Raw genomic sequence first — 24,670 nt, 5'->3', positions numbered from 1 at the left:
TATGGCTCCTTGTGGGTGGAGCGAGCCAGCAGGGGCTACCAGCGAGCCTGTAGTACAGGTCCTACCTTACATCCCCTAATACAGGTGCACACAGTGGTTTACCACAATACTGAACCACAAACATTTATGAGTGGAAAATTGTTTCCAGGTATAGTCTTTCCACAACAAACAGCACAAATCCAATTAGACTAATTAATACCCAATTTATCTGCTTTCAATCATCGACAAAGCAAATTAGTTACTGACATTGTCATCCAGCAGCATTGACTCAACAAAGGGCAGCACGTGGCTCGGTGGTTAGCACTGGGACTGCGGCACTGAAGACCTGGGTTTGAATCCCGGCCCTGGGTCACTGTCCGTGTGGAGTTTGCACATTCTCCCCGTGGGTTTCACCCCCACAACCCAAAGATGTGCAGGGTAGGTCGATTGGCAACGCTAAATTGCCCCATAATTGGAAAAAAAAATAATTGGGCACTCTAAATTTATTTTTTAAAAAGCATTGACTCAACAATAACCTGCTCACCAATGCTCAGTTTGGGTTCTGTCCAGATTGTTTCGCCCCAAACTTCATTCCAGCCTTGGTTCTGTAGACATCGGAGAAGGCCACCTGCAAAGAATGATGGGAATTATGGCCAGGTTTGGGTCACAGACAAGCTGCAACTTGTATCTTTGCAAACGGCAGTCCAGAAGTATACAGGAATTCACACCTGCAAATGGGCTATTCCAGGCGATTAAAATAACAATGGGACCATCAGGTCCATCGGGTCATCTTCCAGACTAGGCGGCACCGAGGTCCTGCTCGGAGCCCTCCCAGGATTGGCCACTGATGCACACCCCAAAAGTGATGTAGCAGCTCCTGATTGGATGTGACCAATCAGAGGGTGGAACCCTGAGGAATTGATTGACTGTGACCCAGAAACTGCCCACAAAAGGGCAGGGAAAACTCAAGCCAGTTAAAAGACAATGCAGCCATGATTTCTGTCTCTTGGATCCGACCTATGCCAACCCAAGTGCAGCATAATGACCAGACAGACAAGTTCAAGACCAATGATCGCTACCAGACGGATGAGCCCAGCAGAAACAGAGCCGCTTCTTCCACCCAGCGACGCAAGATCCGGACAAAGGCCTTGTCCATCTGCATAGAACTGGTTGTCCTGTAGTTAAGTATTGGTTATTGTAGTTGTTAGCTGTAGTTTAACTTGTAGTATTTTGTGTTGCATGTCGAAGTAATCCTTGTGTGTAAATAAACTATCTTTGAAATTGAACTGACTAACTGGTTGTGTGGTCATTTGATATCCGGTAAAGCCTTGTGGTGATATCATTTGATACCTGGCAACTCTGAACAATTATTAATTAGCGACCTTACTCCGATGCCGAAAGAGCAACAGTTCCAACATGGATGATGAAGATAAATTTTAGAGGTGAGGTGAAAGGGACTATACATTAAAGCAGCATTTGGTTGGGTGTGATATCAAAGAGCCTGAGCAAAACTGAAGTCACTACAATCAGGGGTAAAACTCTCCACTGGTTGAGGTCATAATTGCTCCAGGATATCACTGCAGGAGTCTCAGGGGCGCGGAGTGCTTAGCATTGTTGTCTCAAGGTACCAAGGACCCGGGTTTGATCCCAGACCCCAGTACTGTCCTTGTGAAGTTTTCACATTCTCCCTGTGTCTCACCCCCAGAACACCCCCCCAAAAAAGATGTGCAGGGTGGGTGAATTGGTCACATTAAATTGCCCCTTAATTGGGAAAAAAAGAATTGGATACTCTAAATTGACTTTGTTTTAAATCATTGCAGGAGTACCAGAGAGAACTGTCCCAGGGGCAACCACCTTCAGCTGTCTCATGACCTTCCCTCTACCATTACGTCAGAAAGTGGGGATGTTTGTTGACAATTGCATAGTGTTGATAGAATATAGAATAAACAGTGCAGAAGGAGGCCATTCGGCCTATCGAGTCTGCACCGACCCACTGAAGCCCTCACTTCCACCCTATTCCCCTAACCCAATAACCCCTCCTAACCTATTTTGGTCATTAAGGCCAATTTATCATGGCCAATCCACCTAACCTGCACGTCTTTGGATTGTTGGAGGAAACCGGAACACCCGGAGGAAACCCACGCAGACACGGGGAGAACGTGCAGACTCCGCACAGACAGTGACCCAGTGGGGAATTGAACGCTGTGAAGCCACAGTGTGATCCACTTGTGCTACCATGCTGCCCTGTTCAGCACCATTCACAAATCCTCAGATAGAAGCAATCTGTACCAGTATGCAGCAAGACCTGGACAACATTCATAGTTGTCCATACATACCGTCGTGAATGGTAGTCAAACCCTCAAGAGTATTGACAGCCAAAGAGGTCTTGGTGTACAGGTTCACAGGTCACTGAAAGGGGCAATACAGATACAGAAGGTAGTCAAGAAGGCATACGGCATGCTTGCCTTCATTGGCCGGGGCATTGAGTATAAAAATTGGCAAGTCATGTTGCAGCTGTACCTTTGCTGATTTTAGTTTAGACGGGCAGCATGGTCGGCACAGGCTTGGAGGGCCGAAGGGCCTGTTCCTGTGCTGTACTTTTCTTTGTTCTTTGTTCTTTGTTGGGACGACACCTCAGGACTCGGTTGAATAATACTCTTCCAAACCTTGGGGCCATGGTTGAGCAGCATCTGGAGTTGCAGTAGGGTTACCTTGGTTCAGAGGCACTGGAGCGAACGTTCCACGCCGGGGACACCATTTATGCACAGGGTTTTGGCACTGACGCATTGTGGCTTCTGGGAGTGGTACTGGACCAGACTGCCACAGTCGCATATAGGGTTTGAGTCTAGGGTAAGACCCTTAAAAGCATGTTGATCATTTGACTGGGCGTGAGGTTGTGTGTCGGGATGTTTCACCGGCGGTAGTACAGCTATCACTTCAGCATGAGGTACCCCTTAGGTTGAGGGCCCATCAGTCTGGGCTGTCCCATCTGGCCCAGCAGAAGTGTTATGACTCGGGTTCTGATATGGACGTGAAGGTATCTGCGCTGACAGGCGACAGTGTGTCGGGCACCAAGATCCCGACAGTTTCTCTTCAGAGGTCTGCCAGGAAGCGCCATTCAGCGACCCGTTACACTGCACCTGGCCCAGAACCTGACCGTCTTAACTAAAATCTTCTACACTTCCTGAGTCCGTATCCCTCTATTCCCATCCTATTCATGTATTTGTCAAGTTGCCCTTTAAACTGTGCAAGTCAATGCACAGCCAAGGGTTAAGGGGCACAGAAGCCCTCTGCCAGTGGCAGCTAATGGGGGACTTTCAATCTCTGGAGGAGAAGAGTGTCATAATCCCCACGAGGATCATGGGGAAACAATCATTGGTCTCCCTGTGGGACTCATGGAGCCTGAGCTCCGAGGTAGGAGACGGAGGCCAACCACCTGGGGATCGTTATAAGCAAGGGAGAAACGTAGGCCGAATTCAGGGCCTGCTGCAAACAAATCCTCCCACCTAGGATTGTACTGGGAGTGAGATGCTGCATTACACAGGCTATTGAAAATATATAAATAAATTCATCTTTGTTAATGACAGCTTCCTTATGCGTTATTACAGCAAAGAAATCTGTTGTCTTTAGTTTGCCTGGCCTACTTGTGTCTCTCGACCAACAGCAATGTGGTTGAATCTGAAATGGCACAACAAGCTGTTCAGATGTACCAAACCGCTACAGAAAAGTCAAAAATGAATAAAATTGGTTGGGCCTCCAAGCCCCAATCAAGATACTGGAACAGCAATGGCACGCCCATACCTGTTGACCCTGCAAAGTCCACCTTTGGGGAGTCTGCCACAGAATAGTCAAGCAACAGCCTGATATGGTCAGACTCACCAAATGACACTTGACAGATAATATCCGAGACACCAGCATCGCCATCCTGAGGTATGTCCTGTCACTCCGTCAGAGGTGGCAGCACACTAGTATACAGTCGGGAGGGTTTTCCCTGGGTAATCTCAACATTTACTCTGGATCCCATGAAGTCCATGGCATCAGGTCAAACATGGGCTACAAAATCTCTTCTAGTTACCACATATCGCTCCCCCCCCCCCCCCCCCCCAACCTAAATTAAGCAACCTGTGTTTCTCGATGTTAAACACCATTTGGGAGAAACACATGAGCACAGAATGTACTCTGGGTGGGGTCCACAAGGTCCATTACCAAGACCATCATTACTGTCCGAGTCCTGAAGGAAATATCTGAAATTTGAGTCTGTGGCAAGTGTTGAGGGAATGAACATGAGCCAAAAGATCTCATCTTCATAAACCTACATGTAATTTGTCCATGAAAGTATTAGAAGGTGACCCACCCCACAGTCCTCAATAGAAACCAAGAGTGAATGACCACTCCAGAGGGTGGAGCCCTGTCTCAGGCAGAATACATCTAGCAGCCATGTAGTACAAATGTAAAGACAGCAGCTCTGTGCTGCCCCAAAGCAGCCTGGAGCTGCAAATCTCCTGTACCTTCTTGTTCCAAACAAAGCCTGAAGTCTCTTGACAACACCAGAAGTGTGCCACCGAGGAGACGGTGGCGTAGTGGGTAGTGGTATTGTTGCTGGACTAACGGTTCAAAGACCCATGGTAATGCTCCAGGGGACGTGGTTTGAATCCCATCATGGCAGATGATGGAATTTGAATTCAGCTAAAAATCTGGACCGAAAATGGTGGCCATTAAACTACTGTTTGTCATAAAAGCCCATCAGGTTCACTAATGCTGTTTGGGGAAGGAAACCTGCCACTCTTATCTGGTCTGGGCTACATGTGATTCTAGACCCACAACAATGTGGTTGATTCTTAATTGCCCCTCAGTTCAAGGGCAATTAGAGATAGGCATTAAATGCTGACCTTACCAGTGATGCCTACATCCCATGAAAGAATACAAAAAAACAATACATAATAGATACTCTTCGTCGTGTTGTGTGGCACCACCACCCTGCCACTGTGTTAAATGAGGTAGATTTAGAAACTCAAAAAGTTGGCATTCATTATCATCAGATATAGAATTAGCCTGAGTCCACATGCAACAAGACCTATACAATATTCAGGTTGCTAAGAAACAAGTCATAATAGCATCACACAAATGCAGGTGTGTGCCATCTCCAATATGAGAGAGAGAGAGGGAGAGAGAGAGCATATCTATTTCTCCTTGACATTCAGTGGCATTACCATCACTGAATTTCCTGCAATCAACTTCCTGGAGATTATCATTGACCAGAAACTGTACGCGATCAACCATATAAATACGATGACAAGAGAAGGTCATAGACTGGAATTTTGCAGCTCCTGGCTCTTCTCAGGATGTCCACCATTTACAAGGCCCAATAATCAGGTGTGTGATGTAATATTCTCCACTTGCTTGTAGGAGTGCAGCTCTAACAACACTCAAGAAGCTCAACACCATCAAGGGCAAACCAGCCCAGTTGATCAGCATTCCATCCACCACTTTAAGTATTCACTCCCTCCACCACTGACACACTGTGGCAGCAATATGTACCATCCACAAGCTGCAAGAAGCAATTCACCACAGCTCATTCAATAGCATCTTCCAAGCAGGGAAGGGGATACACAGAAACACCATCACCTGCAAATGTCCCTCAAAGCACACAGAATCCTTGCTTAGATGATCACCATTGTCGTGGGGTCAAAACCCTGGAACTCTGTTTCCAGCGGTTTTAGAAGACAACTTATCTTCTCGAGGGTTATTTGGGATGGGAACAAAGTGCTAAGCTGGTGAGTGACACCTGCATCCAACGAACGAATAATAATAGGACAATGATTGCCCATGAACGAATGAAAAAGATGCCACCTCAGTTTAAGGTTTCATCCAAAAGATAGCTCCTGATAGTGCCCTCTCTCAGCACTGGCATTGCCAAGTGTCAGGCTGCCATATGTGTTCAGGGTTCTGGAGTGAACCCACATCATTCTGACTCAGAGGCAAGAGTGTGGCCTACTTAGCTACAGCTATTATTTAAAGAGAGAGGGCCCATGAACAGGTGGAACAGGGTTCTGACTGTTAAGTTCAGCCAAACTGTGAGAGCCCCAAATGAACACAGCTTCCCCGGCACCCCTTCCTCCTCCAATTAGACCAAATGTCTCCTGCTAGTAATGATCCGTGTACCTTACACCAATGTCTCCAACATTTTGTAACATGATCAGCCGAGTAACCTCGCTCCGGAGAACAACTGCTCCAAATGCAATGCAGTCCTGGTCCAGTATGATTTCGATTCCCTGGCCACTTCCGCGTATCACAAATAGAGGTTTCGACACACCTGTGCACTCCATCATCACTTCTTCTGCAAACTGGGGAATTCGGAAAAGTGGGGAGAAAGTCACCACCACATCACAAGTGCCTCCATTTGCATCCAGCTTGATGCTTTTGCTCGGCGATATACTTAGAACCTGAAAAAGAATAAAAGAAAGCTCATAAACAGGGGTGAGCACGAGTTAAATGAACCCTTGAAACAGCAAACATGAGTTTAACACTTTAGCCCTGCTGCCTCACGGCGCCGAGGTCTCAGGTTTGATCCCAGCCCTGGGTCACTATCCGTGCGGAGTTTGCACATTCTCCCCGTGCTTGCATGGGTTTCGTCCCCACAATCCAAAGATGTGCAGGCTAGGTGGATTGACCATGCTAAATTGCCCCTTAATTGGAAAAAATGAATTGGGCACTCAAAATTTAAAAAAAACCAAAACAGTTGAGAAACACTTTCTGTGTTTCAGTCTTCTAGTTACTGCCAACCGCCAAAAGCTAATCTTTTTTCAGTGAGAAGGTGGTGGCTCCCTTGGCACAGCCATTTTGTTAAGCAGCATCAGTGCCATTATGCAGAGCAGCACAGTAGCATAGTGTTTATGGTGCTGAATGACCAATGTGCTTACTTTCCCAGATTGCCCAGGCTGACTGGCCACAAAATTGAAATGTTTAGCACGTGCACTTCTGGTGCTACAAGTGTTATTTCAGGCCCACGTTTTCACATTGCTGACGTGGGCAATGTCAGATAACATTTTGGGTAAGTTGTTCATGAGTGTCTTACAATCATGCACTGGAAAACTGGGCAGATGCAGATGTCAATGTATTAATTTCATCGTGGCAGTGCCTTTTCAAACTTGATGCTCCAGCTAACACCCTCTCTTAACCTATGACAGTTAACCTTGCCTTCAGCAGCAGGAAGGACTCTCCAGCAACACTCTCTGAAGGTTTTGTAAACCACACAGAGGCTCATTACTCTTCATTTCTGTTGCCTGAGTGCTTGGAGGTTGGTACTGTCACTTAAAGACTTAAAGTTAGTGAAGCCGACTGTGAGCGATGGTGGCACGTGGCTGTGGTTCTCACTGCAGGGGGTTACTCAGACCACCGGCTGCCAGTCATGGGTGTTATCATTTTGATGCCATTGGCCTGCAGTATGACAGGAAGATTAAGCAGAGACAAAACAGAAGAGGACAATCTGCTGTTTCAGAGAGCAGGCAGAGTGGGGGAGAAGGGTGCTCACCAGGACATACCTATCCAGGGTTTTCAGTGGGAAACATGTTACCAAATCTGTTGAGATTCCAAAATCGGCTGGAAATGCGTGTTGGCAAAACACACCTGGTGCCACTGTCCTCATGATTTTATGGATGGCAGCTCAATAAGTGTCTGTCTCTGAGACTATTGCCCTGATCAGGTCAGAGCTGCCGGCTGATGGCCTGATGAGATGATTCCTCCAGCCTCCTTGTGGCAGAAAACCAATCTGATCCTCTTCTTGTTTGGGAAAATCCTCAAACGGCACGACATGGCTGGGGAGCCAATCCTCTATGGATAGGAAACCAGTCTGCCATGGTTGGGAACCAGTCGTCCATGGTTGGGAAGCCAATCTACCATATTTGGGGAGAGTCTCCAGGGTTGGGGAGCCTTTCTGCCATAGTTGGGGAACCAGTTTGCCACAATTGAGGAGCCAGTCCTCCATGATTGAGGAACCAATCTGCCATAGTTGGGGAACCAGTCTGCCATGGGTGAGTAGCTAGTCTGCCGTGGTTGGGGAGCCCGTCCGCCATGGCGCCCCACAATTTTATCAGAAATCCCTCCCCACTCCCCCCACCTTGTTCCCACCTCCTGTGGGTCAGCAAAATGTTTTGTAGTGTGTATAATGCCACCGTTTCCCAAAGACGTCATTAATGAAATTTGCCATGAGATGGACAACATGACTCAGAGCAGGGGGGTGACAGCATGTCCATTGGGTGGAAAGGCAACCATTGCAAATAAAGCTCTCCATGTTGGGATTATTGCAGTCTGGAGCTGGAGATTTCTCACAACTCGCCGTTTGCTGTCCACTCCTAAATAAGGGAGGTGACTGATAGTCTGTAGGACAAGCGAGGGGAGTATATTGTTAATGCTCTTTTCAGAGAGAAGCAGGAGGAGCATGCCTGCAACTATGCTAAGAGTAAATTTCCCTATGGTGTAAGGAAGGTGCCACCGACTGCAAACATACTTTCTGGGTGCTGATCTCACTTCACAGATGTACCACAACTGCAAGTGTTCCACTCCCTCAAAGTCTAGACAAGTGAGCAGACAAAGCATATAATTCTTGTCAATGCCTGGTATGCAGGCAGCAGACACAATGCTGAACACCACCAGTGTTTGAGTCAGAGAGGCCAGTGGCTGCTGAAAACAAGGCTACCATTCAAAGAGTGGGTGGGATTGTGATAGAAATGGGGGATCCATTCACCAATTAATTACAGAATCATTGAATCCCTACAGTGCAGAGGCAGGCCATTCGGCCCATCGAGTCTGCACTGCCCCTCCAAAAGAGCACTCTCCCTCGGCCTACACCCACGCCCTATCCCCATAACTCCACCTAATGTTTTGGACATTAAGGGGCATATTAGCATGGCAAGTCCATCTAACCTGCACATCTTTGGACTGTGAGAGCAAACCAGAGCACCCAAAGGAAACCCATGCAGACACGGGGAGAAAGTGCAAACTCCACACAGAGTTAGGCCTGGGTCAGAGTCGAACCCAGGTTTCTGGCATCTTGAAGCAGCAGTGCTAACCACTGTGCCACCATGCTGCCATTTAATGGCCCTTTAATCTCTGTGAAGAGTTGTTCTGGGTCAGGTAGTGCAGAAGTGAATTTTCAGAGTGGACATCACAAAGCAGTACATTCCATTTTGTGCACAGTTGCAGCTCAAATCAGTATTACATAAGAACATCCAAAAGAAGAGCAAAGGAGATAATTCAACCCCTTGAGCCTGCTCTACCATTCAATATGATCATGGTGAATCTGCTTGTTTTGAAATTCGTGACAGACAGTGAGTAATACCTAGAGGAGTGTACAAGAGGAGGACACCGCGACAGAGAGTCAGCAGCACCTAGAGGAGAGTGCGCAAGGATAACACCGTGACAGACAGTGAGCAGTACCTAGAGGAGAGTACGAGAGGATAACACCGTGACAGACAGTGAGCAGTACCGAGAAGAGAGAATGAGAGGAGGACACCTCGACAGAGTCAGCAGCACCGGGAGGAGAGTACGAGAAGACGACACCGCGAAAGACAGTCAGCAGCACCGGGAGAGAGTACGAGAGGACGACACCGGGACAGAGAGTCAGCAGCACCGGGAGGAGAGTGCGAGAGGAGGACACCGCGACTGAGTCAGCAGCACCGGGAGGAGAGTACGAGAAGACGACACCGCGACAGACAGTCAGCAGCACCGGGAGAGAGTACGAGAGGACGACACCGGGACAGAGAGTCAGCAGCACCGGGAGGAGAGTGCGAGAGGAGGACTCCGCGACTGAGTCAGCAGCACCGGGAGGAGAGTGCGAGAGGAGGGGTTCCAGGTAAATTTCTCGAAATCAATTGCTCGAAAGCTAATTGCTCGAAGTCAATTGCTCGTTAAAATCATTTCTCGAACTATCAATTGATCGAAAGACAGATTGCTCGAAAGCCGACATTCATTCTTTAAACAATCACTAATAAATATTTAAACGTTAATTACCAATTCTTTCAAAGCAATTCACTCTTTAAACGATAACTAATAAATAATTAACCGTTAAACACCACTGCTAAATACTATTAATTCTGAAAACCTCGAACCCTCAAGATGGATATAAGTTTCATAGCGAGCGAAAAAGGGAAGCAGAAATTGTGTTCGGATGGTCACCTATATATTAAGGACAAAGCGGTGAACAATAAGATATATTGGAAATGTGAAATGTCCAAAACAAGAAAATGTTGTGCGCGTGTTATCGCAATTGATGATAGTATCACGAAACAAAGTGGGAATCACAACCATGCAGGAGACGCTGCTGGAATTGAAGCTACTAAAGCAATGGAGAAAGTGAAAGAACATGCGATGAATAGTCGAGATACACCGCAATATATTGTATCATGTGCCTCAATAGAGGTAAGTGGTGCTGCAGCTGTGAAGCTTCCTTCAGTAGAAAATATGAAAAGAACCATACGCAATACACGCGCAAGAAAGAATGTTGGACATGCTTTGCCTACTAGTTACCTCGATCTTGATATCCCTGAAGAGTTTACAAAAACCAGCAAAGGAGATTTATTCCTTATTTATGACTCTGGTCCCACAAATGGTCGTATATTAATTTTTGCAACCCAAAAGAATCTCGATATCTTAGTACGTTCGGAGCACTGGTATGCTGATGGAACATTTAAAACTGTGCCCTCGATTTTTGCTCAATTGTATACAATACATGGTGTGAAATCAGGTAATGTTATACCCCTTGAATATGCACTGCTACCTAACAAGACTGAAGAAACGTATAGGAAGTTCCTGATGGCTTTAAAAGAAAAAATCCCTATATTCCAGCCATTGACAATAATGATTGATTTTGAAATGGCCATGGTTAAGGCCATAGAACAAGAATTTCCAATGTCTAAATGTCGTGGGTGTTTTTTTCATTTTTGTCAAACCCTTTACAGAAAAATTCAACGAAGTGGCCTAAAGCTTATATACGACACCAATGCCGAATTTGCTTTTAAAGCTCGTCTCTTATCTGCATTGGCATTTATACCGATACCCAATGTTGTGGCAACATTTGAATCTTTAACTGAAAATGAGATTTTTCCAGATGAACTTCAAGGAGTAGCGGATTGCTTTGAAGATACGTGGATTGGTCGGCCGTATAGACACAACCGTAGATGTACTCCTATATTTAAACATGAAATGTGGAACTGTTTCGATTACGTCAAAGAAGGATTGCCGAAAACGAACAATTCTATTGAGGGATGGCACAACAGTTTCCAACATCAACTAAGTGCTTGTCATCCGTCGATTTGGAAGTTTATAGATGGCTTAAAGCGAGAGCAAAGTTTACACGAGTTGCAAATCGAACAATTTGTGGGAGGTGTGAGTACAGCTGTGAGCAGAAAAAAATACCGTGACTGGGCACAACGATTACAGGATATTGTATCAAAATATAACGAAACGGGAAATGTAGAAGAATATTTAAGAAGTGTTGCACACAATATTGCATACTAATGGAGTAGCCAACATATATTGGCAATCCTGAATTTTAACTTTATTTTTTTCTTACTAAAATCTTTTAAACTTTTTATAAATTGTAAAGACTAATAAAATTATGAATTGTAATTCTTGGTATTTTAAACTTTTTATAAGTTTTAAAGTCTAATAAAATTATGAATTGTAATTGTTGGTATTATTTATTGAACCAATTAATTGTTTTTTTATTAGTTGCTTTTTTATGTAATGAACATTGTTCATCTTGGGTATACCTTTTTTGAAGTACTTCTTTTCGAGCAATCTATCATTCGATCAATTGATAGTTTGAGAAATAATTTTTCGATCAACTGGCTTCGAGCAATTAGCTTTCGAGCAATTGATTTCGAGAAATTTACCGGATACCGAGAGGAGGACACCGCACCAGAGTCAGCAGCACCGGTAGGAGAGTGCGAGAGGACATCACCGGGACAGAGAGTCAGCAGCACCGGGAGGAGAGTACGAGAGGACATCACCGGGACAGAGAGTCAGCAGCACCGGGAGGAGAGTACGAGAGGACGACACCGGGACAGAGTCAGCAACACCGGGAGGAGAGTACGAGAGGGCGACACCGGGACAGAGTCAGCAGCACCGGGAGGAGAGTACGAGAGGACAACACCGGGACAAGCTCAGCAGCACCGGGAGGAGAGTGCGAGAGGAGGACACCGCGACAGAGTCAGCAGCACCGGGAGGAGAGTACGAGAGGAGGACACCGGGACAGAGAGTCAGCAGCACCGGGAGGAGAGTACGAGAGGACAACACCGGGACAGACTCAGCAGCACCGGGAGGAGAGTGCGAGAGGAGGACACCGCGACAGAGTCAGCAGCACCGGGAGGAGAGTACGAGAGGATGACACCGGGACAGAGAGTTAGCAGCACCGGGAGGAGAATGCGAGAGGAGGACACGCGACTGAGTCAGCAGCACCGGGAGGAGAGTACGACAGGACGACACCGGGAGAGAGAGTCGGCAGCACCAGGAGGAGAGTACGAGAGGACGACACCGGGACAGAGTCAGCAGCACCGGGAGGAGAGTGCGAGAGGACGACACAGGGACAGAGTCAGCAGCACCGGGAGGAGAGTGCGTGAGGAGGACACGCGACAGAGTCGGCAGCACCGGGAGGAAAGTACGAGAGGACGTCACTGGGACAGAGAGTCAGCAGCACCGGGAGGAGAGTGCGAGAGGACGACACCAGGACAGAGTCAGCAGCACCGGTGGGAGAGTGCGAGAGGACAACACCGGGACAGACTCAGCAGCACCGGGAGGAGAGTGCGAGAGGAGGACACCGCGACAGAGTCAGCAGCACCGGGAGGAGAGTACGAGAGGATGACACCGGGACAGAGAGTCAGCAGCACCGGGAGGAGAGTGCGAGAGGAGGACACCGGGACAGAGTCAGCAGCACCGGGGGGAGAGTACGAGAGGACGTCACTGGGACAGAGTCAGCAGCACCGGGAGGAGAGTACGAGAGGCATGACTGGGACAGAGTCAGCAGCACCGGGAGGAGAGTACGAGAGGGCGACACCGGGACAGAGTCAGCAGCACCGGGAGGAGAGTTACGAGAGGACAACACCGGGACAGAGAGTCAGCAGCACCGGGAGGAGAGTGCGAGAGGGCGACACTGGGACAGAGTCAGCAGCAACGGGAGGAGAGTGCGAGAGGGCGACACTGGGACAGAGTCAGCAGCAACGGGAGGAGAGTACGAGAGGGCCTCACGGTAGCATGGTGGTTAGCATCAATGCTTCACAGCTCCAGGGTCCCAGGTTTGATTCCCGGCTGGGTCACTGTCTGTGTGGAGTCTGCACGTCCTCCCTGTGTGTGCGTGGGTTTCCTCCGGGTGCTCCGGTTTCCTCCCACAGTCCAAAGATGTGCGGGTTAGGTGGATTGGCCATGCTAAATTGCCCGTAGTGTAAGGTTAATGGGGGGATTGTTGGGTTACGGGTATACGGGTTACGTGGGTTTAAGTAGGGTGATCATTGCTCGGCACAACATCGAGGGCCGAAGGGCCTGTTCTGTGCTGTACTGTTCTATGTTCTATGTTCTATGTTCTAGGGCGACACCGGGACAGACAGTCAGCAGCACCGGAAGGGGAGTCCGAGTAGACGACACCGGGACAGAATCAGCAGCACCGGGAGGAGAGTACGAGAGGACGTCACTGGGACAGAGTCAGCAGCGTCGGGAGGAGAGTACGAGAGGCGTGACTGGGCAGAGTCAGCAGCACCGGGAGGAGAGTACGAGAGGGCGACACTGGGACAGAGTCAGCAGCACCGGGAGGAGAGTACGAGAGGCATGACTGGGACAGAGTCAGCAGCACCGGGAGGAGAGTACGAGAGGACGTCACCGGGACAGACAGTCAGCAGCACCGGGAGGAGAGTGCGAGAGGGCGACACCGGGACAGAGTCAGCAGCACCGGGAGGAGAGTGCGAGAGGGCGACACTGGGACAGAGTCAGCAGCACCGGGAGCAGAGTACGAGAGGACAACACCGGGACAGAGTCAGCAGCACCGGGGGGAGAGTACGAGAGGACGACACCGAAACAGACAGTCAGCAGCACCGGGAGGGGAGTCCGAGTAGACGACACCGGGACAGAGTCAGCAGCACCGGGAGGAGAGTGCGAGAGGACGACACCAGGACAGAGTCAGCAGCACCGGGAGGAGAGTGCGAGAGGACGACACCGGGACAGAGTCAGCAGCAACGGGAGGAGAGTACGAGAGGATGACACCGGGACAGAGTCAGCAGCATCGGGAGTAGAGTACGAGAGGATGACACCGGGACAGAGTCAGCAGCACCGGGAGGAGAGTACGAGAGGACATCACTGGGACAGAGTCAGCAGCTCCGGGAGGAGAGTACGAGAGGACATCACTGGGACAGAGTCAGCAGCACCGGGAGGAGAGTACGAGAGGACGACGCCGTGACAGAGAGTCAGCAGCACCGGGAGGAGAGTACGAGAGGATGTCACTGGGACAGAGTCAGCAGCACCGGGAGGAGAGTACGAGAGGATGTCACTGGGACAGAGTCAGCAGCACCGGGAGGAGAGTACGAGAGGGCGACACTGGGACAGAGTCAGCAGCAAGGGGAGGAGAGTACGAGAGGGCGACACCGGGACAGACAGTCAGCAGCACCGGGAGGGGAGTCCGAGTAGACGACACCGGGACAGAGTCAGCAGCACCGGGAGAAGAGTGCGAGAGGACGTCACCGGGACAGAGAGTCAGCAGCACCGGGAGGAGAGTACGAGAGGACGTCACCGGGACAGAGTCAGCAGCACCGGGAGGAGAGTACGAGAGGACGACACCGGGACAGAGTCAGCAACACCGGGAGGAGAGAACGAGAGGGCGACACCGGGACAAGCTCAGCAGCACCAGGAGGAGAGTACGAGAGGATGACACTGGGACAGAAAGTCAGCAGCACCGGGAGGGGAGTCCGAGTAGACGACACCGGGACAGAGTCAGCAGCACCGGGAGAAGAGTGCGAGAGGACGTCACCGGGACAGAGAGTCAGCAGCACCGGGAGGAGAGTACGAGAGGACGACACCGGGACAGAGTCAGCAACACCGGGAGGAGAGTACGAGAGGACGACACCGGGACAGAGTCAGCAGCACCGGGAGGAGAGTACGAGAGGACAACACCGGGACAAGCTCAGCAGCACCGGGAGGAGAGTACGAGAGGACAACACCGGGACAAGCTCAGCAGCACCGGGAGGAGAGTACGAGAGTACAACACCGGGACAAGCTCAGCAGCACCGGGAGGAGAGTGCGAGAGGAGGACACCGCGACAGAGTCAGCAGCACCGGGAGGAGAGTACGAGAGGATGACACCGGGACAGAGAGTCAGCAGCACCGGGAGGAGAGTGCGAGAGGACAACACCGGAACAGACTCAGCAGCACCGGGAGGAGAGTGCGAGAGGAGGACACCGCGACAGAGTCAGCAGCACCGGGAGGAGAGTACGAGAGGATGACACCGGGACAGAGAGTCAGCAGCACCGGGAGGAGAGTGCGAGAGGAGGACACGCGACAGAGTCAGCAGCACCGGGAGGAGAGTACGACAGGACGACACCGGGAGAGAGAGTCAGCAGCACCGGGAGGAGAGTACGACAGGACGACACCGGGAGAGAGAGTCAGCAGCACCGGGAGGAGAGTGCGAGAGGACGACACAGGGACAGAGTCAGCAGCACCGGGAGGAGAGTGCGTGAGGAGGACACGCGACAGAGTCGGCAGCACCGGGAGGAGAGTACGAGAGGACGTCACTGGGACAGAGTCAGCAGCACCGGGAGGAGAGTGCGAGAGGACGACACCAGGACAGAGTCAGCAGCACCGGTGGGAGAGTGCGAGAGGACAACACCGGGACAGACTCAGCAGCACCGGGAGGAGAGTGCGAGAGGAGGACACCGCGACAGAGTCAGCAGCACCGGGAGGAGAGTACGAGAGGATGACACCGGGACAGAGAGTCAGCAGCACCGGGAGGAGAGTGCGAGAGGAGGACACCGGGACAGAGTCAGCAGCACCGGGAGGAGAGTGCGAGAGGAGGACACCGGGACAGAGTCAGCAGCACCGGGAGGAGAGTGCGAGAGGAGGACACCGGGACAGAGTCAGCAGCAACGGGAGGAGAGTACGAGAGGCATGACTGGGACAGAGTCAGCAGCACCGGGAGGAGAGTACGAGAGGGCGACACCGGGACAGAGTCAGCAGCACCGGGAGGAGAGTTCGAGAGGACAACACCGGGACAGAGAGTCAGCAGCACCGGGAGGAGAGTACGAGAGGGCGACACCGGGACAGACAGTCAGCAGCACCGGGAGGGGAGTCCGAGTAGACGACACCGGGACAGAGTCAGCAGAATCGGGGGGAGAGTACAAGAGGCGTCACTGGGACAGAGTCAGCAGCACCGGGAGGGAGAGTACGGAGAGGACGATACCGGGACAGAGAGTCAGCAGCACCGGGAATGAGAGTACGAAAGGACGTCACTGGGACAGAGTCAGCAGCACCGGGAGGAGAGTACGAGAGGACGTCACTGGGACAGAGTCAGCAGCACCGGGAGGAGAGTACGAGAGGACGTCACTGGGACAGAGTCAGCAGCGTCGGGAGGAGAGTACGAGAGGCGTGACTGGGACAGAGTCAGCAGCACCGGGAGGAGAGTACGAGAGGACGTCACCGGGACAGACAGTCAGCAGCACCGGGAGGGGAGTCCGAGTAGACGACACCGGGACAGAGTCAGCAGCACCGGGAGAAGAGTGTGAGAGGACATCACCGGGACAGAGTCAGCAGCACCGGGACGGAGAGTACGAGAGGACGCACTGGGACAGAGTCAGCAACACCAGGAGGAGAGTGCGAGAGGACGACACCGGGACAGAGTCAGCAGCACCTGGGAGGAGAGTACGAGATGGACGACACCGGGACAGAGAGTCAGCAGCACCGGGGGGAGAGTACGAGAGGACGTCACTGGGACAGAGAGTCAGCAGCACCGGGAGGAGAGTGCGAGAGGACGACACGAGGACAGAGTCAGCTGCACCGGGAGGAGAGTACGAGAGGACGTCACCGGGACAGAGAGTCAGCAGCACCGGGAGGAGAGTACGAGAGGATGTCACTGGGACAGAGTCAGCAGCACCGGGAGGAGAGTACGAGAGGATGTCACTGGGACAGAGTCAGCAGCACCGGGAGGAGAGTGCGAGAGGGCGACACTGGGACAGAGTCAGCAGCAAGGGGAGGAGAGTACGAGAGGGCGACACCGGGACAGACAGTCAGCAGCACCGGGAGGGGAGTCCGAGTAGACGACACCGGGACAGAGTCAGCAGCACCGGGAGAAGAGTGCGAGAGGACGTCACCGGGACAGAGAGTCAGCAGCACCGGGAGGAGAGTACGAGAGGACGTCACCGGGACAGAGTCAGCAGCACCGGGAGGAGAGTACGAGAGGACGACACCGGGACAGAGTCAGCAACACCGGGAGGAGAGAACGAGAGGGCGACACCGGGACAAGCTCAGCAGCACCAGGAGGAGAGTACGAGAGGATGACACCGGGACAGAAAGTCAGCAGCACCGGGAGGGGAGTCCGAGTAGACGACACCGGGACAGAGTCAGCAGCACCGGGAGAAGAGTGCGAGAGGACGTCACCGGGACAGAGAGTCAGCAGCACCGGGAGGAGAGAACGAGAGGACAACACCGGGACAAGCTCAGCAGCACCGGGAGGAGAGTACGAGAGGACAACACCGGGACAGAGTCAGCAACACCGGGAGGAGAGTACGAGAGGACGACACCGGGACAGAGTCAGCAGCACCGGGAGGAGAGTACGAGAGGACAACACCGGGACAAGCTCAGCAGCACCGGGAGGAGAGTACGAGAGGACAACACCGGGACAAGCTCAGCAGCACCGGGAGGAGAGTACGAGAGGACAACACCGGGACAAGCTCAGCAGCACCGGGAGGAGAGTGCGAGAGGAGGACACCGCGACAGAGTCAGCAACACCGGGAGGAGAGTACGAGAGGATGACACCGGGACAGAGAGTCAGCAGCACCGGGAGGAGAGTGCGAGAGGACAACACCGGAACAGACTCAGCAGCACCGGGAGGAGAGTGCGAGAGGAGGACACCGCGACAGAGTCAGCAGCAACCGGGAGGAGAGTACGAGAGGATGGACACCGGGACAGAGAGTCAGCAGCACCGGGAGGAGAGTGCGAGAGGAGGGACACGCGACAGAGTCAGCAGCACCGGGAGGAGAGTACGACAGGACGACACCGGGAGAGAGAGTCAGCAGCACCGGGAGGAGAGTACGACAGGACGACACCGGGAGAGAGAGTCAGCAGCACCGGGAGGAGAGTGCGAGAGGACGACACAGGGACAGAGTCAGCAGCACCGGGAGGAGAGTGCGTGAGGAGGACACGCGACAGAGTCGGCAGCACCGGGAGGAGAGTACGAGAGGACGTCACTGGGACAGAGTCAGCAGCACCGGGAGGAGAGTGCGAGAGGACGACACCAGGACAGAGTCAGCAGCACCGGTGGGAGAGTGCGAGAGGACAACACCGGGACAGACTCAGCAGCACCGGGAGGAGAGTGCGAGAGGAGGACACCGCGACAGAGTCAGCAGCACCGGGAGGAGAGTACGAGAGGATGACACCGGGACAGAGAGTCAGCAGCACCGGGAGGAGAGTGCGAGAGGAGGACACCGGGACAGAGTCAGCAGCACCGGGAGGAGAGTGCGAGAGGAGGACACCGGGACAGAGTCAGCAGCACCGGGAGGAGAGTACGAGAGGGAGACACCGGGACAGAGTCAGCAGCAACGGGAGGAGAGTACGAGAGGCATGACTGGGACAGAGTCAGCAGCACCGGGAGGAGAGTACGAGAGGGCGACACCGGGACAGAGTCAGCAGCACCGGGAGGAGAGTTCGAGAGGACAACACCGGGACAGAGAGTCAGCAGCACCGGGAGGAGAGTACGAGAGGGCGACACCGGGACAGACAGTCAGCAGCACCGGGAGGGGAGTCCGAGTAGACGACACCGGGACAGAGTCAGCAGAATCGGGGGGAGAGTACAAGAGGCGTCACTGGGACAGAGTCAGCAGCACCGGGAGGAGAGTACGAGAGGACGATACCGGGACAGAGAGTCAGCAGCACCGGGATGAGAGTACGAAAGGACGTCACTGGGACAGAGTCAGCAGCACCGGGAGGAGAGTACGAGAGGACGTCACTGGGACAGAGTCAGCAGCACCGGGAGGAGAGTACGAGAGGACGTCACTGGGACAGAGTCAGCAGCGTCGGGAGGAGAGTACGAGAGGCGTGACTGGGACAGAGTCAGCAGCACCGGGAGGAGAGTACGAGAGGACGTCACCGGGACAGACAGTCAGCAGCACCGGGAGGGGAGTCCGAGTAGACGACACCGGGACAGAGTCAGCAGCACCGGGAGAAGAGTGTGAGAGGACATCACCGGGACAGAGTCAGCAGCACCGGGAGGAGAGTACGAGAGGACGTCACTGGGACAGAGTCAGCAGCACCAGGAGGAGAGTGCGAGAGGACGACACCGGGACAGAGTCAGCAGCACCGGGAGGAGAGTACGAGAGGACGACACCGGGACAGAGAGTCAGCAGCACCGGGGGGAGAGTACGAGAGGACGTCACTGGGACAGAGAGTCAGCAGCACCGGGAGGAGAGTGCGAGAGGACGACACGAGGACAGAGTCAGCTGCACCGGGAGGAGAGTGCGAGAGGACGACACCGGGACAGAGTCAGCAGCACCTGGAGAAGAGTACGAGAGGACGACACCGGGACAGAGTCAGCAGCACCGGGAGGAGAGTACGAGAGGATGACACCGGGACAGAGTCAGCAGCATCGGGAGTAGAGTACGAGAGGATGACACCGGGACAGAGTCAGCAACACCGGGAGGAGAGTACGAGAGGACGACGCCGTGACAGAGAGCCAGCAGCACCGGGAGGAGAGTACGAGAGGACGTCACTGGGACAGAGTCAGCAGCGTCGGGAGGAGAGTACGAGAGGCGTGACTGGGACAGAGTCAGCAGCACCGGGAGGAGAGTACGAGAGGGCGACACCGGGACAGAGTCAGCATAACCGGGAGGAGAGTACGAGAGGACAACACCGGGACAGAGTCAGCAGCACCGGGAGAAGAGTGCGAGAGGACGTCACCGGGACAGAGTCAGCAGCACCGGGAGGAGAGTACCAGTGGACGACACCGGGAGAGAGAGTCGGCAGCACCGGGAGGAGAGTACGACAGGACGTCACTGGGACAGAGAGTCAGCAGCACCGGGAGGAGAGTACGAGAGGACGTCACTGGGACAGAGTCAGCAGCACCAGGAGGAGAGTACGAGAGGACGACACCGGGACAGAGTCAGCAGCACCGGGAGGAGAGTACGAGAGGACGACACCGGGACAGAGAGTCAGCAGCACCGGGGGGAGAGTACGAGAGGACGTCACTGGGACAGAGAGTCAGCAGCACCGGGAGGAGAGTACGAGAGGGCAACACCGTGACAGAGAGTCAGCAGCGTCGGGAGGAGAGTACGAGAGGGCGACACCGGGACAGAGTCAGCAGCACCGGGAGGAGAGTGCGAGAGGACGACACCGGGACAGAGTCAGCAGCACCGGAGGAGAGTACGAGAGGACGACACCGGGACAGAGTCAGCAGCACCGGGAGGAGAGTACGAGAGGATGACACCGGGACAGAGTCAGCAGCATCGGGAGTAGAGTACGAGAGGATGACACCGGGACAGAGTCAGCAGCACCGGGAGGAGAGTACGAGAGGACAACACCGGGACAGAGTCAGCAGCACCGGGAGGAGAGTACGAGAGGACGACGCCGTGACAGAGAGTCAGCAGCACCGGGAGGAGAGTGCGTGAGGAGGACACCGGGACAGAGTCAGCAGCACCGGGAGGAGAGTGCGAGAGGACAACACCGGGACAGAGTCAGCAGCACCGGGTGGAGAGTGCGGGAGGATGACACCGGGACAGAGAGTCAGCAGCACCGGGAGGAGAGTACGAGAGGACAACACCGGGACAGAGTCAGCAGCACCGGGAGGAGAGTACGAGAGGAGGACACCGGGACAGAGAGTCAGCCGCACCGGGAGGAGAGTACGAGAGGACAACACACTGACAGAGTCAGCAGCACCGGGAGGAGAGTGCGAGAGGACAACACCGGGACAGAGTCAGCAGCACCGGGTGGAGAGTGCGGGAGGACGACACCGGGACAGAGAGTCAGCAGCACCGGGAGGAGAGTGCGAGAGGACAACACCGGGACAGAGTCAGCAGCACCGGGAGGAGAGTACGAGAGGACAACACCGGTACAGAGTCAGCAGCACCGGGAGGAGAGTGCGAGAGGACGACACCGGGACAGAGTCAGCAGCACCGGGAGGACAGTGCGAGAGGACAACACCGGGACAGAGAGTCAGCAGAACCGGGAGGAGAGTACGAGAGGACGACACCGGGACAGAGTCAGCAGCACCGGCATGAGAGTGCATGAGGACAACACCGGGACAGAGTCAGCAGCACCGGGAGGAGAGTGCGAGAGGACAACACCGGGACAGAGAGTCAGCAGCACCGGGAGGAGAGTACGAGAGGAGGACACATGAGAGGCAGTGAGCAATACTTAGAGGAGAATACGAGAGGTGGACACTGGAACAGACAGTCAGGATTCGAGGCTGGGAGGGGTGGAGGAGGGGGGGTTGTGGGGGGGCTGCTGAAAATGAAAGATTTATTTCTGGAAGAGCGGTTTACGTGTTTCAAGGACTGGGACTCCACGGAAAGAGGCATTTGGGTATATGCAGGTGCGGAATTTTGCAAGGAAGGTTTTCCTGACGTTTCCGGTGACATCACCCTCCTCGATGTTGGAGGGGGTGTTTTCGGTGATGGGGTTGGAGGTTGGGGGTCATTTTGGCTATCTATGGGAGGATTCTGGAGAATAGGACATCATTTGGAGGTTTAAGGCCAAGTGGGAGGGGAAGTTGCGGGGGGGGGGGGGGGGGGGGGGGGCTGCTGGAGGAGGGGTTGTGTAAGGTGCTGCAGAGGGTGAATGCCTCAACCGGGTTAATACAATTAAAGGTCGGGCATGGAGTGCACCTGACAAGGTGAAATTTGAGCCGGCTGTTTAAGGGGGTGGAGGACACTTCCGAGCACTGTGGGAGGGGCCCAGAAAACCATGTACATATTTTTGGTCCTGTCCGAAGTTGGAGAAATTTTGGGGTCCGTTCTTCAGCACCATATGGCCAATCTTGCTCTTAGGCTTGTAGCACAATCCCCTGGGAACCATATGTGCTGTTTCGGACCCGCTGCAGCTGCAGATGGGGACAGGGGCGGATGTTTTAGCCTTGGTCTTGCTGATTGCTCACAGGTGGTGGAGGTCAACTTCTCTACTCAGTGCCTCAGTGTGGCTGGGGTACCTGATAGAGTTCCTGTATCTTGAGAAGGTTAAGTTCACTTTGAGGGAAACTATTTATGCTTCACTTTAAAGAGTTGGCCACCATCAGCTTTGAAGTGTAGGGGGAGGGGGTTATTTTTCGAGTCATATTTAGTAATAATCTTTATCGGTGTCACAAGTAAGTTGACATTAACACTGCAATGAAGTTACTGTGAAAATACCCTAATCGCCACATTCCGGCACTTGTTCGGGTACATTGAGGGAGAATTTAGAATGTCCAAATTACCTAACAAGCACATCTTTCGGGACTTTTGGGAGGAAACCGGAGCACCCGGAGGAAACCCATGCAGACATGGGAAGAACGTGCAGACTCTGCACAAACAGTGACCCAAGCCGGATGACTCTAACATGTAGTGATTAAAGGAAATCTCCCGTTGTTTACAATAACCCTAACATATGGTGGTTAGAGAAAGATCACACCAGCACAGGCATTTAGGGTACATTGCATTGTAAATATTAGCAATTCATACCTTCTGGTTCTGAAGAAGCAGTTGGTTGGGATTCACAATGAGACTGAATGTCAGGGGTGCGCTGCTTCTGTTGATTATTGGGACTACTTTCTTCACAACCTGCCCAATCCTGGGAGCTTTCAAATTAACTACTTTGTTCTTTTGATTGGCGACTTCAATCTGAGTAAGGAAAAAGCACTGTTATGCTACAACAGATGCAGATAAATTAAGAGTAAATTACAGAGAGGCAATATCAAGTACCTACACTGCTATACTCAAAATTACAGCGGAGTTCTCGAAGGGGGAGATCCTCTCGCCTCTCCGCAGCGTGTCTGTCGGCGGCGGCGGGGTTGAGGGCAGCCCAATGTTGGCCGGCGATGGGAGCATCTGGTCCTGATGCTGTCAATTGGAATTCCTGTTGAATTCACCCCATGCCACAGGGAAACTCGCGGCGTGGGTATAGTGTTGGCAGGACCAGAAGATCCCGTTGGCGTGAACATCCAGAGGACCTTGCCCCACAAGTTCTTGCCAATGTGTTTCTGGCATCATAATGTGCACAAATTCAATGCTGTGTTTCTGCCATAACAACAGTAACGATGGCCACGAATTAACTAAATGGGAAAAATCCCACAGCAAGCGTGTTTAGCCACATGTTTCCAGGCGCTCACAGAGCCGAGAAACATACCGCTATTTAATGCCCCCCTCGTTAGATAGGGGGCCCTCAGTGAGGAATGTGCGGCTGAGGCAGCATATAGCTCCATTTTTGGCACTGAGGAACTCCACTCACTGGAACGCCTTGGGGCAGCAAGAGATGGGGGAGGAATTCTCTGTTTCTGAGACTGTGTTGATGTCAACGCAGTATTTGCAGACATTTACGACAACAAAATTGGCACCACACCTGGACCGATTCCATTACTATTGAGGGGTTAGCACCAGTGTCGTGTGGAACACAATCGATTCCAATGAAAAATGGTGCAGGATTCGCCGGGTCCATGATTGACACTCGGGAGGCTGACAAGCTGCAGCCGCACATACACATTACACTCCCCACACACATTTATCCCAGACAACTGGTTCTGCTGGAACGCGACCATACAGCTGATGGGTCAGCTGGGCCAGATACAACCCATGGCCCTAAGTTCAAAGTGGGCTGTTAGCGGTGTGCGCAGCTGCATGGCTGCCTAACCGGCTGCGGCAATCGTGTGCCATGCCCATCCAACCCGACCCCACAGCCCATCTCCTGGCCAACCTCCACTACTCCCTCAAACCCTGGCAGAGGCCCCCCAGCCAACGGCACATCTGTCAGCACACTGTGACGATGTTGGACACCTTCAGTACCCCCTCGCTCTCCCTCAGCAGCTGCCACACCGGTTTCACGATTTTTAAAAGCACCAGCGGACCATCCCGTTGGAAACTCAGTCCATCGCGAAGCCCTGGAGAATACTGGGTCGGGTCGGCTCATGACACGCAAACGGTATTTACTATGTGTGCGTTACGGAATGCATTGACTGTGCCTTCGAGGTGACGGAGAATTGCGATTTGGCGTCAAATTGGCACCCGTCACAATTTTGGCGTCGGAACCGATTCTCAGCCCAATCGCGTTTCGCAATTTCGGTGTCAGCCAATTGAGAATCCTGCCCACTGAATTCGAAACATCAAGCACGGAGTTCCTCTCTTACAACATCTAGCATCGGGTAATGTCCCTCCAGTCCACCCACAGTCATAGCTTCTATTCAAAAAGTGCTGCACTCTAGTGCCAAGAGAGATCAGGCATCTGGTGTAGGAACTGGAGTAGAGTTCTGCAGTAAAGTCCTCCTAATCACT

At 52.9% G+C, this 24,670-nt stretch overlaps 1 protein-coding gene across 1 annotated transcript in view; it reads right to left on the bottom strand.

The window, feature by feature from the left end:
• Positions 1-24,670, bottom strand: part of LOC119970901 (hydrocephalus-inducing protein-like) — a 140,942-nt gene that overhangs the window by 108,504 nt on the left and 7,768 nt on the right. The window contains exons 4-6 of the mRNA XM_038806010.1: positions 23,112-23,245; positions 22,868-23,026; positions 6,142-6,422 (exon numbers count right to left, since the gene is read on the bottom strand). Coding sequence (XP_038661938.1) covers positions 6,142-6,422; positions 22,868-23,026; positions 23,112-23,245 — 574 coding nt within the window. The remainder of the gene's footprint in view (positions 1-6,141; positions 6,423-22,867; positions 23,027-23,111; positions 23,246-24,670) is intronic.

This window comes from Scyliorhinus canicula, chromosome 9, assembly GCF_902713615.1.
Source record: "Scyliorhinus canicula chromosome 9, sScyCan1.1, whole genome shotgun sequence".
Lineage (NCBI taxonomy): Eukaryota > Metazoa > Chordata > Chondrichthyes > Carcharhiniformes > Scyliorhinidae > Scyliorhinus > Scyliorhinus canicula.
The sequence above is the reverse complement of the archived record's forward strand: the minus strand, read 5'-3'. Positions and strand labels throughout refer to the sequence as shown.